Raw genomic sequence first — 20,845 nt, forward strand, 5'->3', positions numbered from 1 at the left:
GTGGCTGTATCAATTTACATTCCCACCAACAGTGCAAGAGGGTTCCCTTTTCTCCACAACCTCTCCAGCATTTGTTGTTTGTAGATTTTCTGATGATACCTTTTCCTAACCAGTGTGAGGTGATACCTCATTATAGGTTTTTTTTTTTTTTCGAGGGCTTTCTCTAGTTGTGGCAAGCGGGGGCACTCTTCATCGCGGTGTGCGTGCCTCTCACTATCGCGGCCTCTCTTGTTGCGGAGCACAGGCTCCAGACGCGCAGGCTCAGTAGCTGTGGCTCACGGGCCTAGTTGCTCCACGGCATGTGGGATCCTCCCAGACCAGGGCTCGAACCCGTGTCCCCTGCATTAGCAGGCAGATTCTCAACCACTGCGCCACCAGGGAAGCCCCTCATTGTAGTTTTGATTTGCATTTCTCTAATAATTAGTGTTGTTGAGCATCTTTTCATGTGCCTCTTGGCTATCTATTTGTCTTCTTTGGAGGAATGTCTATTTAGGTCTTCTGACTATTTTTTGATTTGTTGTTTTTTTAATATTGAGCTGCATGAGCTGTTTCTATATTTTGGAGATTAATCCTTTGTCCGTTGATTCATTTGCAAGTATTTTCTCCCATTTTGAGGGTCTTTTCGTCTTGTTTCCTTTGCTGTACAAAAGCTTTTAAGTTTCATTAGGTCCCATTTGTTTATTTTTGTTTTTATTTCCATTACTCTAGGAGGTGGGTCAAAAAAGACCTTGCTGTGATTTATGCCAAAGAGTGTTCTTCCTATGTTTTCCTCTAAGAGTTTTATAGTGTCCAGTCTGACATTTAGGTCTTTAATTCTTTTTTTTAAATTATTTATTTATTTATTTATTTTCGGCTGTGTTGAGTCTTCGTTGCTCCGTGCGGGCTTTCTCTAGTTGTGGCGAGCGGGGGCAACTGTTCGTTGTGGTGTGCGGGCTTCTCATTGTAGTGGCTTCTCGTTGCGGAGCACGGGCTCTAGGCACACGGGCTTCAGTAGTTGTGGCACATAGGCTCAGTAGTTGTGGCTTGTGGGCTCTAGAGCACAGGCTCAGTAGTTGTGGTGCACAGGCTTAGTTGCTCCGCAGCATGTGGGAAATCCCCAGACCAGGGCTTGAACCCATGTTCCCTGCATTGGCAGGCGGATTCTTAACCACTGCGCCACCTGTGAAGCCCTTTGATCCATTTTCAGTTTATTTTTATGTATGGTGTTAGGGAGTGTTCTAATTTCAGTCTTTTTCATGTAGCTGCCCAGTTTTCCCAGCACCACTTATTGAAGACCAACTGTCTTTTCTCCATTGTATATCCTTGCTTCCTTTGTCATAGATTAGTTGACCATAGGTGCGTGGGTTTAACTCTGGGCTTTCTATCCTGTTCCATTGATCTATATGTCTGTGTTTGTGCTAGTACCATATTGTCTTGATTACTGTAGCTTTGTAATATAGTCTGAAGTCAGGGAGTCTGATTCCTCCAGCTCCATTTTTTTTCCCTCAAGATTGCTTTGGCTATTCGGGATCTTTTGTGTCTCCATACAAATTTTAAGATTTTTTTTTTTTAGTTCTGTAAAAACTACCATTGGTCATTTGATAGAGATTGCATTGAATCTGTAGATTGCTTTGGGTAGTATAGTCATTTTCACAGTATTGATTCTTCTAATCCAAGAACATGATATATCTCTCCATCTGGGTTATCTTTGATTTCTTTCATCAGTGTCTTATAGTTTTCTGTATACAGGTCTTTTACCTCCTTAGGTAGGTTTATCCTTAGATATTTTATTCTTTTTGTTGCAGTGGTGAATGGGATTATTTCCTTAATTTCTATTTCTGATCTTTTGTTGTTAGTGTATAGGAATGCAAGAGATTGCATTAATTTTGTATCCTGCAACTTTACCAAATTCATTGATTAGGTCTAGTAGTTTTCTGGTGGCATCTTTTTTTTTTTTTTAATTTTTACTCATTTTGGCTGTGTTGGGTCTTTGCTGCGGGCAGGCTTTCTCTAGTCGCAGCAAGCAGGGGCTACTCATTGCGGTGGCTTCTCTTGTTGTGGAGCACGGGTTCTAGGCATGCGGGTTTCAGTAATTGTGGCGCGCAGGCTCAGTAGTTGTAGCGCATGGGCTTAGTTGCTTCATGGCATGTGGGATCTTCCCGGGCCAGGGCCTGAACCCATATCCCCTGCATTGGCTGGCAGATTCTTAACCACTGCGCCACTAGGGAAGCCCTCTGGTGGCATCTTTAGGATTATCTATGTAAAGTATCTTGTCATCTGCGAATAGTGACAGTTTTACTGCTTCTTTTCCAATTTGTATTCCTTTCTATTCTATGGATCATAAATGGGTGTTGAATTTTGTCAAAAGCTTTTTCCGCTTCTATTGAGATGATCGTATGGCTTTTATTCAGTTTGTTAATATGGTGTATCACATTGGTTTATTTGTATATATTGAAGAATCCTTGCATCCCTGGGATAAGTCCCACTTGATATGGTATATGATCCTTTTAGTGTGTTGTCAGAATCTGTTTGCTAGTATTTTGTTGAGGATTTTTTGTATCTATATTCATCAGTGATACTGCTCTGTAATTTTATTTTTTTGTGGTATCTTTGTCTGGTTTTGGTATCAGGGTGATGGTAGCCTCGTAGAATGAGTTGGGAGTGTTCCTCCCTCTACAGTGTTTTGGAAGAGTTTGAGAAGGATGGGTGTTAGCTCTTCTCTAAATGTTTGATAGAATTCACCTGTGAAGCCATCTGGTCCTGCTTTTGTTTGTTGGAAGATTTTTAATCACAGTTTCAATTTCATTACTTGTGATTGGTCTGTTCATATTTTCTATTTCTTCCTGCTTCCGTCTTGGAAGGTCATACCTTTCTAAGAATTTGTCCATTTCTTCCAGGTTGTCCATTTTATTGGCATAGAGTTGCTTGTAGTAGTCTCTTATGATGCTTTGTATTTCTGCAGTGTCCATTGTAACTTCTCTTTTTTCATTTCTAATTTTATCGATTTGAGTCTTCTTTTTCTTGATGAGTCTGGCTAAAGGATTATCAATTTTGTTTATCTTCTCAAAGAACCAGCTTTTAGTTTTATTGATCTTTGCTATTGTTTTCTTTGGTTTTTTTTCATTTATTTCTTCTCTGATCTTTATGATTTCTTTCCTTCTACTAACTTTGGGTTTTATTTGTTCTTCTTCCTCTAGTTCCTTTAGGTGTAAGATGAGATTGTTTATTTGAGATTTTTCTTGTTTCTTGCATGATTGTATTGCTATAAACTTCCCTCTTAGAACTGCTTTTGCTGCATCCCATAGGTTTTTCTGTTTTTGTTTTGCGGTACGTGGGCCTCTCACTGCTGTGGTCTTGCCCGTTGTGGAGCACAGGCTCCGGACACGCAGGCTCAGCGGCCATGGCTCACGGGCCCAGCCGCTCCGTGGCATGTGGGATCTTCCAGGACTGGGTCACGAACCCGTGTCCCCTGCATTGGCAGGCAGACTCTCAACCACTGCACCACCAGGGAAGCCCCTGCATCCCATAGGTTTTGGATAGTCATGTTTTTGTTGTCATTTCTCTCCAGGCTTTTTTTTTTTTTTTTTTGCGGTACGCGGGCCTCTCACTGTTGTGGCCTCTCCTGCTGCAGAGCACAGGCCCCGGACACACAGGCTCAGCGGCCATGGCTCACGGGCCCAGCCGCTCCGTGGCATGTGGGATCTTCCCGGACCGGGGCATGAACCCGTGTCCCCTGCATCGGCAGGTGGACTCTCAACCACTGCGCCACCAGGGAAGCCCTCTAGGTATTTCTTGATTTCCTCTTTGATTTCTTCAGTGGTCTCTTGGTTATTTAGTAATGTATTGTTTCACCTTCTTGTGTTTGTATTTTTTACGTTTTTTCCCCTGTAATTGATTTCTAATGTCATAGCATTGTGGTCAGAAAAGATGCTTGATATGATTTCAGTTTTCTTAAATTTACCAAGGCTTGATCTCTGACCCAAGATGTGATCTATCCTGGAGAATGTTCCCTGTTCACTTGAGAAGGAAGTGTAATCTGCTGTTTTCGGATGGAATGTCTTATAAATATCAATTAAATCTATCTGGTCTATTGTGTCATTTAAAGCTTGTGTTTCCTTATTAATTTTCTGTCTGGATGATCTGTGCATTGGTGTAAATGAGGTGTTAAAGTTCCCCACTATTATTGTGATACTGTCAGTTTCCTCTTTTATAGCTGTTAGCATTTGCCTTATGTATTGAGGTGCTCTTATGTTGGGTGCATATATATTTATAATTGTTATATCTTATTCTTGGATTCATCCCTTGGTCATTATGTAGTGTCCTTCCTTGTCTCTTGTAACATTATTTTAAAGTCTGTTTTATCTGATATGAGTATTGCTATTCCAGCTTTCTCTTGATTTCCATTTGCATGGAATATCTTTTCCATCCCCTCACTTTCAGTCTGTATGTGTCCCTAGGTCTGAGGTGGGTCTTCTGTGGACAGCATATATATGGGTCTTGTTTTTGTATCCATTCAGCCAGCCTGTGCCTTTTGGTTGGAGCATTTAATCCATTCACATTTAAGGTAATTATCAATCTGTATGTTCCTATTACCATTCTCTTAATTGTTTTGTTTTTGTTTTTGTAGGTCCTTCTCTTGTGTTTCCCAGTTAGAGAAGTTCCTTTAGCATTTGTTGTAGAGCTGGTTTGGTGGTGCTGAATTCTCTTAGCTTTTGCTTGTCTGTAAAGCTTTTGATTTCTGCATCGAATCTGAATGAGATCCTTGCCGGGTAGAGTAATCTTGCTTGTAGGTTCTTCCCTTTCATCACTGTAAATATATCATGCCACTCCCTTTTGGCTTGTAGAGTTTCTGCTGAAAATCAGCCTTAGTTAACCTTATGGGAGTTCCCTTGTATGTTATTTGTCATTTTTCCCTTGTTGTTTTTAATAATTTTTCTTTGTCTTTAATTTTTGTCAATTTGATTACTGTGTGTCTTGGCGTGTTTCTCTTTGGGTTTATCCTGCCTGGGACTCTCTGTGCTGCTTGGACCTGGGTGGCTGTTTCCTTTCCCATGTTAGGGAAGTTTTCAACTATAATCTCTTCAAATATTTTCTTAGGTCCTTTCTGTCTCTCTTCTCCTTCTGGGACCCCTATAATGTGAATGTTGGTGCATTTAATGTTGTCCCAGAGGTCTCTTAGGCTGTCTTCATTTCTTTTCATTCTTTTTTCTTTAGTCTGGCATGGCAGTGAATTCCACCATTCTGTCTTCCAGGTCACTTATCCATTCTTCTGCCTCAGTTATTCTGCCATTGATTCCTTCTAGTGTATTTTTCATTTCAGTTATTGTATTGTTCATTCTCTGTTTGTTCTTTACTTCTTCTAGGTGTTTGTTCTTTAATTCTTCTAAGTCATTGTTAGATTTCTTGCATCTTCTTGATCTTTGCCTCTGTTGTTTTTCCAAGGTCGTGGATCGTTTTCACTGTCATTATTCTGAATTCTTTTCCTGGAAGATTGCCTATCTCCACTTCATTAGGTTGTTTTTCTGGGGGTTTATCTTGTTCCTTCCTCTGGTACATAGTCCTCTGCCTTTTCATTTTGTCTTTCTGTGAATGTGGTTTTCGTTCCACAGGCTGCAGGATTGTAGTTCTTCTTGCTTCTGCTGTCTGCCCTCTGGTGGATGAGGCTATCTAAGAGGCTTGTGCAAGCTTCCTGATGGGAGGGACTGGTGGTGAGTAGAGCTGGCTGTTCCTCTGGTGGGCAGAGCTCAGTAAAACGTTAATCCACTTGTTTGCTGATGGATGGGGATGAGTTCCCTCCCTGTTGGTTGTTTGGCCTGAGGTGACCCAGCACTGGAGCCTACCAGGCTCTTTGGTGGGCCTATTAGTGGACTCCAGTAGGGCTTATGCCAAGCGGTACTTCCCAGAACTTCTGCTGCCAGTGTCCTTGTCGCCACGGTGAGCCTCAGCCACCCCCCGCCTCTGCAGGAGACCCTCCAACAGTAGCAGGTAGGTCTGGTTCAGTCTCCTATGGGGTCACTGCTCCTTCCCCTGGGCCCCGGTGCGCACACTACTTTGTGTGTGTCCTCCAAGAGTGGAGTCTCTGTGTCCCCCAGTCCTGTCGAAGTCCTGCAGTCACATCCCACTAGCCTCCAAAGTCTCATTCTCTGGGAATTCCTCTTCCCGTTGCCAGACCCCCAGGTTGGGCAGCCTGACATGGGGCTCAGAAACTTCACTCCAGTGGGTGGACTTCTGTGGTGTAAGTGTTCTCCAGCTTGTGAGTCACCCACCCAGCGGTTATGGGACTTGACTTTATTGTGATTGCACCCCTCCTACCGTCTCACTGCAGCTTCTCGTTTGTCTTTGGGTGTGGGGTATCTTTTTTGGTGAGTTCCAGTGTCTTCCTGTCAATGATTGTTCAGCAGTTCATTGTGATTCTGGTGCTCTCACAAGAGGGAGTGAGCACACGTCCTTCTACTCTGCAATCTTGAACCAGTCTCTGGGATTATTTTCTCTTAATGGGTCTCCTTAAGATGTCTCACTGTGTCAATGGCATTTAATTTATAATTGTGCTGGCCATTCATTTAATAATCTTTACTGTAATTTTATAGGATAGCACTTTTAAGTATCATTGTCAGACTTCTCATTTCATTCGTTATATATTTGTTGCAAATTTGACATAGTTATCCATTTGTTTGATTCTTGCATATAAAAGGTGAAGAACTGTATCCAGCAGTTACATAAAATTGTTCTTCCTAGGAAAAGCTAGAGATGTTTCTTCATTTTACTAAGAAATTTGATTTTTTTTTTTGGTACTTGAGCACCATTCAGATTCTGAAAACTTTGCAGTGAAGAGAATTGAAACTCAGAAATATTGAACCTTGAACACGTGATTCATCTTAAACTGACAAGGTTCTTAAAGGTAAGAGAGGATGCCTTTTTGTTTTCCTTCCAAGTGATGTTGTTAACACACTAAATATGTTACTCTATATATAGAAGTGGCTGCATTCTATTTGGTGCTTTATCAGCTTACATTTGAAAGAGTACTTGTTAACATGTTATAACGATCTTTTTGACCCAAGACAGTTCATGTGGTTGTTATTTTTGTGTGTTTTTGTTTTTACTATTTTTTAAAATTGTGGTAAAACACATATAACATAAAATTTGCCATTTTTACACTTTGTAAGTATACATTTCAGTGGCATTATTACGTTCACAGTGTTGTAAAGCATTTACCACAATCAAGCTCCAAAATTTTTCATCACTCCAAACAGAAACTTTGTACCCATTAAGATTTAGCCCCCACCCTCCCCCGCTTTCCCCTTTCCCCAGCTCTTGGGTTACCTCTCATATTCTGGATTGGCCAAAAAGTTTGGTTGGGTTTTTCTGTAAGATGTTATACGGAAAAACCTGAATGAAGTTTTTGGCCAATCCAATACTTTTTGTCTCTATTAATTTGCTTATTCTAGATATTTCATGTAAGTGGAATCATACCACACTTGTTTTTTATCTGGCTTATTTCACCTGCATAATGTTTTCAGGGTTCATCCATGTTGTAGCATGTTTCAGAACTTCATTTGTTTTCATGCCTGAATAACGTTGTACAGCTATACAACATTTGCTTATCCACTCATCTGTTGATAGACACTGGTTTTTTCCATTTTTGGCTCTTGTAAATAATGTCACTATGAACACTGGTATACAAGCATCTGTTTGAGCCCTTGTTTTCAATTCTTTGGGTTTTATATTCCTAGGAGTGGAATTGTTGGGTCAGTTAGTAATTTTATGTTACATTTTTGAGGAACCACCAAACTGTTTTCAACAGTGACTGTACCATTTTACATTCTCAGTAGTAATATATGAGGTCCAGTTTCTCCTCGTCCTTGCTTTTAAAATTTTCTCCCATTATATTCATTCTAATAGCTGTGAAGTGGTGTCTCATTGTGGTTTTGATTTGCATTTTCCGAATGACTGGGTATTAAGCAGCTTTTCATGTGTTTACTGGCCATTTGTATATCTGCTTTAGAGAAATGTCTATTCAAGTCCTTTGCCCTTTGAAAAATTTGGTTGGATGTCTTTTTGTTGTTGAGTTGTAGGAGTTCTTTATATATTCTAGATTAGACCCTTATGAGGTATATGAGTTTTAATTATTTTCTCCTGTGGGTTGTGTTCACTTTCTTGATGGTGTCCTCTTGATATACAGAAGTTTTTAATTTTAATGAAGTCCGGTTTATTTTTTCTTTTGTTGCCTCTGGTGTTGGTGGCATATTTAAGTTGCTATTGCCAAATCCAAGAACATGAATATTTTCCCCTGTTTTCTTTTAAGAGTTTTATAGTTTTAGTGCTTACATTTAGGGGCTTGATCCATTTTGAATTAATTTTTGTCTGTGGTGTAAAGTGAGTGTCCAACCTTATTCTTTTGCATATGAGTATGTAGTTTTCCTAGCCCTACTTGTTGAAAGAACTCTTTTTCCCACTGGATGGTCTTGGCATCCATGTTGACAAGCAGTTGACCATAGGTATGAGGGTTTATTTCAGGGGTCTCAGTCCTGTTCTCTCAGTCTACATCTCTGTCCTTCTGCCAGTACCACAGTGTTTTAATTAATTGTAGCTTTAGAAGTTTTGAAATCAAGAAGGGTAAGTCCTCCACCTTTGTTTTTCAAGATTGTTTTGTATATTCAAGGTTCCTTGAAATTCCATGTAAATTTTAGGATGGGATTTTCTATTTCTGGGGAAAATAAGTTTCTTTGGGATTGCGATAGGATTTGCATTGAATTGGTAGATCACTCTCGGTAGTATTGTGATCTTAACAATATTAAGTGCTTTAATCCATGAACGCAGGATGGCTTTAATTTCTTGATATTATTTGTAGCTAAAAGAATAAATGGTAATTTAGTTTTTCCCATTCTCCTTACCTCCCTATCTCAGTACAGAATGACAGATAGAACTTCAGATTTAAAAGATCACAGGACCACTTTTCAAATCCATTCCCTTCCACCCAACTCAACCTCAATAAGTGTATTTGTTTCCTTAAATATCTGTGTTTAAATAAGATTTATATATACGTAGTATGTTCCGATGTGCAATATTTAAGCTAAATAACAATTCATTTTCCAACTTATACCCTATAGAATGGTGGAATTTGGATCATCCCAAGTAAATGGAAGTAAACCAATCCACTTGCCTCTTCACACCTTTTATCACAAAGTATTTATTGAACAAAAATAACAGTAAAAATGATACATATATGAAAGTTGAATGAAGATTTGCAGTCATAGAAAAGATGTGTACAAAGAGACCAACGTTTAGGTTATAGTTCTATAAAACTTTACCATAGCGTTTTAACACTGATCAAGCAAACATATAAAAAGGGGAAAACAAAGTTATTAAGTTTTTTGAAACCTATTTTCTGACTAAAATAATTGTTTAAAAAAAAAAAAACAAACCCAACACACAGAATGAGTCAGAGCTATAAGTGTTATACTTCAATACCTCCAGTTCTCTGTGTTATAGTGAGTTTTTTGATCCATCAAAAATTATTGTGTTTTTCCATTTCTAATAAGTGGAGCTAGAGTGTATGTTAATCATAGTATTTGGAGGAAGGGAGTACAAGAATCAGATTTACATTCAACATTTACATTTAAAATAATATTTTTGGTTGAGGTTTTTGCACATTGACTTAGTTTGTAAGAATCTTGAATTTGAGGTGTGCTCTTATCTGACAAAATGGGGTTTTTTTAATGCTCCTTTTTTGTTTTTTTCTACCTAACATACAGTTTTGGACCAGTAGTTACCTATAGCTAGGCATGGGGAACTAGAACTGGACTGAGCACCAATCACTGTTCTACCTTTAATGAACTATGTAGCCTTAGGCAACTCCCACTTCTCCTGTGCAGTGTCCTTAACCTGGAAATGGTGGTTGGATGCATTTTCAAAGGCCTCTTGTAACATTTTATGTTTGGTGAATACCAGTCCCCTGGACCAGCTCTTTTATTTTAAATGTACAGAATTATCCTTAGCCTATAAGGGAGTGATAGTAGTGTCCATTTGGAGATTTTGGAACCAGGCCCATTATTTTATATTCAAAGATGCATATTGGAGTGTTTGGACTTTTTCCCCCCAGATAAGGGCATACATCCCCAAACACAGAGATGCTCAATTCCACTTGAAAATCTCAAGCTTTGTAAGTGTCAAAACAAAATTTTAGATTTCCTGAAAATTCAAGAATACTTGTTTTGGCAACCTTTATTTTTTACCCTTTCTCATAATCCCTGCCATTTAATGCCTCATTTGGATCGAATTATTTGGCCACATTTCAAATTGGTTTCTGTTATAGGTATTAATATTGACTTGAAAGCACTGGGCACTTTCCAGTCCTTGTACCTTACATTAGAGCTTTACTACTTCATATACAGAATGGCACTGTAGACTAGTGCCTGCTGATGTTTTGAAGGAGCAGAAAATATGTTTCTATTATCGCTGCTCTAAAAACTACACTGCACAGAAGAATTTACTGCTGAGCATTCCAAATTGTTACATAATCAGTTCAGTTCCACAATGATGAGGTTCCTGAAGAATTTCATATTTCTTTTATCAGTTTTCCTTCCTTCTCACCATAAACAGTAATACATAAAGCAGTGTATCCTACACCTCTCAATTTCCACAAGCAAGGGTATACCTATACACATGAAGACACCGGGTGTTACAAAAAAATTGTTTCTACAAAACTGTTTCTTTGTTATTTGTATTCATCACCAGTCTGTGAACCTCTTCCAAAGCATAGGATTTTTAAATGTTAATTATAGTTTCTGGGGTGTAGAGAAACCCTAACATAACGATACAGTAAATGCGTCAGAGAGGTATGATTCTCTATGGAAAACTGGGAGAACCAGGTTAATTTTTTTAAACAAGAATGTGCTAAACTAGGAAATATTCCAGGGGCATGGATAGAGTGAACTTTATATAGCTTTTCCATCTCAGGTTTTTGTTTGGAAGGAGTCTAAAAGATTGTAAACAGGAAGCTAGCCTTTCAACGTTCATTTCTCAAAAAATGCACTTTAGAATATTTTCTTTTATGGAAGTTTATTGTCTAAATATGGCTTAGTTTTTTCTTATAAAAACATTACTTGGACATTATATTCACTGAATTTCAGTTCAAAAGAGGGTTCTAAGGCAATTCTCATACAGTTGAAAGCAAAAAAGAAGTAATATGAATGCTTTCATATTGCCTACTTGTGAAAAATAATGAAATTCTACTAGAGAGCTGTTTGATACTAATTTTTGTCTTTCAAACAATTTCTCTTAATACTAAAAAATATATAAATCATTTACATTAAACTAAATGCAAAGGAAGGCACAGCTGGTTATAGTGTATATAAGCACAGTTCAGCATATGCAGAGTTAAAGAGGAAAAAAGCTTCACATCCTTATTAGTTACATTGAAAACCATTAAGAAAAGTTCTTCACTGTCAACAGTGTTCAACACTTAAGAGCTAAGAAGATATAAAAACAAAAACATTAAAATTCACTTAATGCAAAACAGATTTTCATATATACTTGAATATAAAAAAGTTTTTAAAATGCTAACATAAATCTAGACCATCCATGTTATGAAAAGTGCAAACCAAATTAACAGACGGGTTTCACAACGTCCTTCTCACGACACAGGTAAACTAGCCCATGGGGACAAATTTGTTTCATCAGTTAATGAGTCTTTAATTGTGGCCAGATGTCATCAGGATTTCTGAGAGTTCGAAGAAAGCAGTACTGGAGAAGCAGCTCTGTCCAGACTGGGGATTGGCACTGGCATGTGGCCATTAAGCAGTGTAGGGAACTGTAGTGGACAAAAGATTTTTTAAAATAGTTATTGCAAATCCATCGGGAAGACCTGAGTTCTTTACACTCCTAGACAGACCATAGTGGATCAGTTCTCTCATCACCCCTGTGATTGATAGAGGTCAGTTGCCCATTATTTTACAGAATGTGTGATTGGGAGATGACAATGAAATCAAGGTTACATACAGCAAACAGGCTAAGGCTTAGAAAATGTCCCTAATTATTTTATGTGCCTAGGCTAGTAGAAAAAAATATGTACTTTATATGTTGCTAAAGTATGTTCTAATACTATTTCTAAAAGATTCCAATCTACTCAGAATGATAATTTGCTTTAAATACTAAGAAAAATTATTTTGAAAACCAGGAAACTGATTCCTTGCATGTAAATCATTAACTTCTCATACTGTACTTTGAAATTGGCTATCAGTTTTCCAGAGTACTACAATGATGCTTCTTGGTAACTGTTAAAAATGAGGAAGGTTCTTATCTTTAAAGATATTCTTATTTTCTAAATCTTTTAAGTATTCTTTCTAATTAAAATGATAAACAATATCAAACTGAGTAGAGAGATCACCCATAAGTGCCCAAACTTAAAGACTAAAGTTAATTTCTGTCTTGTTGGTAACTAGGATGATAAATAGGACAAAGGTATATGATTTGATACCTTTCAGGTCTAAAATACAGCAGCTATACTCCCATTTAATTTTAATGAAATAATTAAAGACCTCCTTTTAAAACTGGTGGAAACTATAGGTTTTCATTGTCCAGGATGATATGTGTCACAATGCTCCTCTCCTGGGCTGTCTTCTAGTTTAATTCCTATTTAGTCTAGATAAGCTAAATGTTAAACTTCACTTCATCAGTAAGTATCAAACTACAGAGCCAGGCATGTGTTAGAAGTACAATATTTGTAGAACAAGTAAATATATTTTTGCAGTTTTCAAACTATTTCAGTAACTTATGTGTCTAGTCCCTTACAGTTTATCAGTGGTTGTCATTTCATTTGATATCTAGAGCCTATAAAAGTTCGGTTATCCCCATTTTATGGATGAGAAAACAGATTTCAGTTAAGTTCTGATTGGCTAAAGGTCATAGCTTAGAAGCAGTAAAGCCAAGTTTAAACTCTGAAGGATACTGTGCTTTCTGTACCAAACTGCCCAACTTATTTTTGTCAGGGGTTGGGGGATGGTGCTCTTTCATTACTATTTCAGTTTATTCAAGGTTTTTGTTTCTTTCCTGACACTTGAAATTTTAATGTTACATAGAATTTTATCCATTTCAGCTGGGTTATCAAATCTATTTGCATTTAGCTTATACTCTTTTTATTTAAGGCGTGCTCCTAACCACTATTCCCATTGATTAAGAGTGAACATTGGAAGAAGAGCAGATTTTGAATTTTCATTCTTTGAGTTTATTTATATCTTCTCTCAGTTTTTGTCCATCTTATTGGTGTTTTCAGAAGAATTTCTGTCCTGTGCTCTTTATTTCTGTATACTCAGTTGTCATAGTTTCTCTTGGTTAGCCTGGCTTTTCTGACATAGTTCATACTCCTCTTTATTGCCCCATTCCCCAACTTTTGTCCTCAGCCTTCCTTTCTCCTATACTGGACTCAACAAACATTTCCTGATGTCAGTTAGATATCCCCACCAATGCCTCTTCCCCACTCACTCTTAAGTCAAGAGGAGTGGTGGTAAGGAGCTCGGCCCTGAACAGGAATCAGGGCTCTGCCACTTACTAACATGCAATCTTGGGTAAGTTGAGCAACATCTCTGGGCCTTAGTTATCTTTTCTTTTTCTCGTGAAATTGGTTATCTTTTCAAATAGAACTATTGGGACTATTAAATAAGAAGCCATGAAAAAGTGTGCTTAGAACAATGTCTGGTATACAGCAGTCCTCAAAAAAATGGTAACTATTGTTATCAGTAGCATTCCCAGTCTTCTAATCACTTAGTAATCCTTGCCTCTTCCTAGTTTTCACTACCTACTTCTTACACTCAACTAAGTCATCCTCTCAATTTTACCTCTGGAATGTCTTCTAAATATATTCCTGTTTTCACTGTTCTTATCTAAAAGATGATTCTTCCCTCAGAATTTGGAATAGTATAAATTTCCTCATGTTTTCCTGCCCCTTATGCTTTCTCTTCTGTCCTTTCTAGAGATGTTATGCTATTTCCAGCTTAAAAAGCCTTCCCTGGTTATCACTTAACAACTCCTTGGTATACTCTTCAAATCCCACAGCTGCTTTTCCAACCAGTCTCCTATCACCCAGTTCCTTCCAGAACAGACTATGTACGTTCATATCCAAATGATGCAGATCTATTCATTTAGAATATACTTTGCCAGAATCCTGGCCCTTCTTCCTAGCTCAGGTGACACTCTGTCCAGCCCCCAGCTGGAAAGAGCTACTCCTATGGGGCTCCTGGAGCACTTTGTTTACACATCTATTATTCACATAGTGTATATCCCCACAGTCCCTGCCTCAGAGCATTGCAAATATTTTCTGGGTTAGATTTGTTGAATTAAAAATGACAGAAAACAGCCTCAATTGAAAATTACCTTGTTTCAAGATATAGCTGTACCGACCAGGTGTATTACAAATCTGATCAAAATCTGTTTCAAAAGTGGAACAGACATCCTAAAGACAAGCTTAAAATGCTAAACGGTCCAACTGTAACCCATCTCTATTTATAAATCAAGGTTGTATATTTAGATTTAGCACAATGTCTTTGGCATCTCTCTCTTCACTAAAATGTGTCTAGATTCCAAAGCATACCTCTTCTAGAAAGGGTAATATAATATCTTCACTCTCCTTCCCTTAAGATTTTCAGTATCTGCTCTCACTTACTATAGTAATATCAGGGGACCTTCTGTGCCAAAACCCCTCAGCTCTGTCAACTGTTAGCCTAAGGATTCTGATCGTTTCTAGTCATCATAGCAGGAAATCTGCCAGCATCATTTAAAACTTACTATAGGCCAAGTCTTAACTTGTTTCCTCCTCTAACACATTCACATAGCATATGTGATAGAGGCTTGCTATTTTTAAAGAAACTTAACTTTCATTAGTTTAAAAAGGGGTACTGTTGATACTAATCTGAATTTTGAATCCCATCATTTGACATGTCTAATTATTAAAAATCAAATTCTTCTTCTTACCATGTTGTTTTACCATTTTCAAAACTGCTAATTAATTTCAGCTTTCACCAGCTCAATGCCCTTATCATAGGAAGAGTAATAATACTTTAAAAGGTACAAAATTGTTTTTCCTTAGGGCCCAAGGCCACGCGGCCTGTCAGCCATCCAAACCTGGTTGCACTTTCCTTTTCAGGAATTGTTTTGCATGGTTCCAGGAGAGAGGACAGGTCCAGTTTGTGAAATCAAAATTCTGAGCAGGTAGCCTTTAAATGCAGCATTTCTTCTGCAGAATTCTAAATGTCAGTTAGGAACCGCTGGTCCTCAGTGGTTCTCAAAGTGTGGTTCCTGGAGCAGCAGCATCACTAGGAACTTGAAAGAATGTTTTTATCAGGCCCCATCCTAGACCTTCTGAGTCAGAAACTGGGGGTGGGGCTCAGCAAACTGCATTTGAACACACCCTCCAGCTGATTCTGTTGCACGTTAACTTTGAGAACCACTGGTCTACAGTAGTGACTGAAGAGGAGGGATATGCCTATCTCCCAATTCCCAGAGCTCCTGATACCCTACTAATGTGTAGAATCACTATGGACACAAACCACTGTTCCTGTTGGGAGTAACGGGCTGGAAAAGGTTTAGTGTCTAAGGCAAGAGATCTCAAAGACCTCCCAACCAGTAGTTCTCCATGGCTTCCTTCGGAGGTCACCAAGCCCTGCACCAGTCAGGTGGCAGAATTCCCAGTGAGGAGGGAAGGAAGAGTCCGTTCATTATTCACAAGTATCTAGGGAAGCCTAGAGAGGCCCTGTGTTAGGTTCTAGGATTAGAGTAGTATTACAGTCCCTACCGCCAGGGAGCTGGCTGTACGTATGCACCATACAACTAACTCTCCTTTCTGCTCTACTCGGAAACTCTCTGCTGCTCCCATCTGGAGACTTCCAGGAAATAAGGTCTGTTAGTTCCCCCACCAAAAGATTACTAATCTAAAACTTGCCTAGTACTGCACTTGCTCACTGGTTTTTGCTATTTCTAGTTTTTGTTTCCTTGCCTGAGTTAAAATGGCTAAGAATCACCACATTGGCTGTGCATGACCATATCCTCAATTTCTTGTGATGAGAAGGGCCAGGAAGAGAAACCTGATTACTCCAGGGATATAGTCACATCATGACACCCTACCTCAACCCTATTAGGAAACCAGAGAAGCAAGATAGTAATCAAAACCTCTTTAGCTCCACCCTTCTCCCAATGAGATCCTGAATACCAGCATGTACAGCCCATGGCACAGAGGTAGATATTAAACTTGACAAGCAAAATGAACAACTCAGAAAAGCACTGGAGGCCTGATCTTTTTAACACGTAACTTTCTTAGACATCTCTTGATGAATTCTGAGGCATCCATTCCTTAGTCGGCCAGTGATACTTACTGAACATCATTCTGTGTACCAAGAAATGTGCCAGATGCCAGGCGCACACCACAGCAAACAAAATGGCCTCTTGAGGGCCCACAGTTTAGTGGGGAGATTGCCAGCTGAATACAAAGTGGCAAGTGCCAGATGCAACGAGAGCAAAAGAACTACAACTAACTTGGGGTAAGCCATGTTGGGGGGCGGGGCAGACGGGTGCAGGGTGAATGAGACAGACCAGGCTAGAATCGGGTCAAGAGGGGGTTTGTACTTTATCCAGTTTTGCTTCATTCCTATGCCTAGGATCCCTTCTATACTACATTCACATATTCAAACAGTAACATCTTGGTCAGTGAGTAATCTTTGGGTCTCCAAGAGGAAATACTGATTTCCACACAATAGCAAGCGATGCTACTGCAGGATTCTAGTGTGGGAATGCCTAATGAATGTGCTTACCTGGTACAGGGAGTTTTATAAGATTAAACAGCAGAGGCTTAATTCATTTTTAACCATATGACCTGGAAGCTTTTTTTTTTTTTTGGATCAAGAACTTGATTCTGATTCATAGAATTATGCAGGTAACTTTTCCATTACAGTTTGGAGAAGCTGTTCACTATTTTTCAATTTACTTTATGATGTCACTACATTGACTAATAGATTAGTATTTTAAAGTCTTTTATGAGATTTTATAAAATACAATTAAAACAATTTTTTTCCTTAATAAGTTTCCAGTTTTCATAAGTCAGTGAAAATATCCAAAACACTTCAAGAACTAACTGTTCTATTTATGGGTATCTGACATGAGAACTCCACCTCAGTGAAAATACGTGCCTCTGAAGACAGCCTTTTGCAGCCACGTGAACATGAATTCCTTTTGGAAACTGAAACAGTGAGTTCTGCCCTATATTTAGTGAAAATATTACCTTGCAGGATTTACTGGGGAAAGATCCCTTAGAAATTCCACATTTGAAAGTTCGTTTCCAAATGCTCACCTGGAACAGCGTGTTTGGCCCTTGCAGCCGGGCAGGACTCAGTGGAGCAACTGGACTAAGGCTGCTCCAGAAATGTATGCTGGACAGCAGTGGGCTCGGGGTCAGAAGCAATCCATTTGGTGTCTGGGAAAGAAGCACACACACAGTGTTTGATACAGGTATCACCTGACTCCAGCTGTGGTCAGTAGTGTGGCCAGGGGCATTAGCCACAAACCAAGAAACAAGCGTCACCATTTTAGGAAAATCTGACAACTTTGTTATTTCTGCAGGGCTGTGCAGCTTAATTTCCTTCAATGCTAACTGTATGAGCAGTTTTATAAAGGAAGAAAGCATGGAAACGTTACGTTCCTTAAGCATTCTAGTAGAAAAGTCAAGTTCCTAGCAACTTTTGTCCAGGTGCTCTTCAATTTGCTCCTCCTCACGCATTAAACAAGATTTATTGTACAAGTAAGTGGGATCCCATAAAAGGGCTTTACTTTTTCTTATCTATGTTTTCTTATTTTTCTACAGTGGACATCCATTCCTTTGGCTACACACACACACATTTTTTAAAGGGCCTCCCAAGCTTCACTTTCCCTATCAACAGCCCTTTAATACTTCAGGATCTGCTGCTAAAATACCCTGTAGCAGCTTCATCAAAAGCTCTGAACTGGGTTTTCCAGATTTCACTCCGGATATGGGGTTCATGAGAATTCATCTCCCTGGCAATGGTTTGGAGGGGGGGGCGGAATCCTTTCTTGTCAGATTGGGTATAAAGCCAGAACTCTGGGTTTCCTGGGAGAGTGCCAAGGATTGCATTTGCTTGCATACACGCAGCAGGAGTCCTGGCCTGCAAGCCAGCCAGAGTGCAGAAGAAACAACACTTACCGCCCCAGCTGGCAAGTCTGCATGGCTTTTATTCTCAGCGGAGCCAAGCGCCCTGGCCAGGGTGGTTTTGTACCTTTGCTGACTAGGAGGGGCCCCTCGGTGGTTTTGTGATGTCAGTAAGGTGCTCTGTGTAGGAAGAACGACAGTAAGGGCGCCAGCATTTCAGATTGCATCATGCTAGATGCTGAAGTGTTCTTTTTTCCTAGAATTGGCCCTAGCAGCTTCGTTAATTATCCAGAACATTTAGCTTAAATGAAAGGTCTGCTCTGTTCAGTGGAAAGGAGACAAACATCCAAAGGTTCTCAATCAAGCTGCTGATCAGACTCAAATTATTTGAGTCTTTGGTTCTACAGCATTTCCTACATATTGAATGACCTATGAGGTCACTAGGATAAATACTTGTTTTGGATAAGCTTCCCATTTGTTCTAATTCAAGGCAATTTCACAAACTTGCCAGGCCATCTGGCCTAACGGTTCAGGCTTAGCAGTTCCACATGGGCTCTGCCAGGGTTCCAATCTCAGAACCACTACTTACTAGCTAGGTTACCTTTCTATGCCTCAGTTTCCTAATCTGCAAGACAGGAAGAAAAATGCCTACGTTTTTTACATTACAGGATTGTTAGGAAGAATAAATAATCTATGTAAAGCTCTTAATATGTGCCTGGAGCAAATGCTCAATAAGTGTTCAGGACTGTTATCATTAGTAATTAATTCAAAGTATACTTGATGAACTGTATTTCACCTATTCATGGGAGAAATCCTCAACTGTATATGGAAAAGTACTTAATGTTCTGAAACAGACAAACCAACCTAGTCAGCTGGTGCTTTAAGGTTCCTCTCAGTCATGGTAGGGTCAAGTCCACAGCTCAGGTGATCTGAGAACTAGTATTTGCATGTTACTCTGAAGCCAGGTCCCAACCACAGTATGCCACATTAACATTTACTAACCAATGTGTTCAGGGCCTCCTAGTTTACCTACCAATGAAAGTCTCACAGCTCTAAAGAGACAGTGAATCTGCTAAACTACAAAACATAGCTAGCTACCTTTCTCTCATCCATGGCCATAAATATATATCCATTTCTTTTTAATCCTCTGAGCAACATACGAGGTGTAGAATATATTTTCATAGTCTAAAATTCATACCCATGTCTGAATTTGAGAATTTGTTTCTAAGGGATACAGGATATACTCAGAATACAGTAGCCTTCTGTTTCTCATGTTAAGAAATGTCTTCTATAATACATGCAAATAAATACTGTAAAATGACTACATTCACTCCTCTCCCTCCCATCCCTATTCTGCCTGAAGATCTGTGGCCGTAGAGAAAAAAACTGGTTGGTTGTTCTTTTAGGGAAAATTCCTATAAAGCCTGGCCTGGGTTATCTCTGGTATCATGTGAGCTTTCACAGCCTCTCTCCACAAGCACCTTGAGTCATGGAGGGTAAGCTGAGCCCGAGGCAGAGGCTAAACAAAGAAGCCACCAGCAAAACGCACGCTTCCTCTTCCTTCACTGAAGAATGTCTTAGCAAATGAGCTCTTCTGAATGGCAGACAGGGACTGATCCTGGCACCTGCCAGGGAAGGGGATGCCCTAGGGCCCAAAGGCAATGGGTGTTCATTTTCAAGGGGAAAGACCCTCCTCTCAGGACCTCGTTTCATCCTCCCCACTCAGTTCTTCTTACACTTAATACTGAGCCTTCTAGAAAGCCCTCATATCTGAGCTAAACCTGGTGAGTGAACACTGTCCAGACACACCCCTCCTGAGTGCCTTCCTCCTGGATCATGCCCTCTGACCATCAAAATGCCCTCCACCTCCTCAAAGGAGATTCCTGATTTCCCCTCAACCAGACAGCACAAACTCACCACCTTCTTTCCAAATCCAGTGTTTATGACGCATCCATTTCTATCAACAGGAGCACCATTTATCTAGCCACTCGACAAATACTGACCGAGTACATAGTATGTATCAAGCGCCAGAGAAACAACGGTAAAACAAGACACTATCCCTGTACTCACAGCCCGGTCTATGACCCTGCATCCAGTCACTGAGGTGCAAAATGCCTTCCCCTCACCCCCTGCCACACCCTCTGGGCATGGCCTGTGGGCACTTCCTGGAACTGACTCTCCTGTTTACCCCCTCCTTTGCAGTCTTGCTGCATCCAAGCCCCTATCAACTTCGGTAGCACTCGGCAACTGCCACCTGAAGCAGCTCAGCTGCCTCTGGTCTCTCCCTTCCAATCTGTTCTCATCACTGCCACTTGAATCACACTCCCCTTAAGACACTGGGTTTAGTTTCAGGGAAAAAAAGAGTACAACCTCCCTGGCCACAATTCTAGGTTCCCCCATCGCCTAGTTTCATGTGAACCACCCCCCCTCCCCGCACGCCCCCCCCACCAGCTTCGGTTGAAGTGTCCTGAGCACCACACAATTCCAACCTACTAGTTCTTTAGCACTCATTCCAGAACTGTCCTGACCACTCAGCCCATGGTCCCCTGGGCTACAGCCGTTCCACAAGTGACCGTATCTGCTTCTGCAGTTATTAACCAACCACCACTTGACCATCCCCAGACTCTCTCCTTAGCCCCAACTGAGCTGGGTGTTTCCTCCTGAATGTCTTTCAGGCTCCTCAAACTCAGCACAGCCCAAGCCGGACCTGTAACCTTTCCC

General features: G+C 39.9%; 1 protein-coding gene across 2 annotated transcripts in view; it reads right to left on the reverse strand.

Moving 5' to 3' along the window:
* Positions 1-9,146: 9,146 nt before the first annotated feature.
* Positions 9,147-20,845, reverse strand: part of ELK3 (ETS transcription factor ELK3) — a 70,970-nt gene continuing 59,271 nt past the window's right edge. Inside the window, exons 4-6 of one of the 2 annotated variants that reach the window (XM_081250183.1) lie at positions 18,179-18,304; positions 17,312-17,434; positions 9,147-11,788 (exon numbers count right to left, since the gene is read on the reverse strand). In XM_081250183.1, coding sequence (XP_081106309.1) covers positions 11,690-11,788; positions 17,312-17,434; positions 18,179-18,304 — 348 coding nt within the window. In that variant the 3' untranslated portion in view covers positions 9,147-11,689. The remainder of the gene's footprint in view (positions 11,789-17,311; positions 17,435-18,178; positions 18,305-20,845) is intronic. The other variant, XM_081250184.1, reaches the window with a different exon arrangement.

Source organism: Mesoplodon bidens (assembly GCF_964165515.1).
Source record: "Mesoplodon bidens genome assembly, chromosome: 11".
NCBI lineage: Eukaryota > Metazoa > Chordata > Mammalia > Artiodactyla > Ziphiidae > Mesoplodon > Mesoplodon bidens.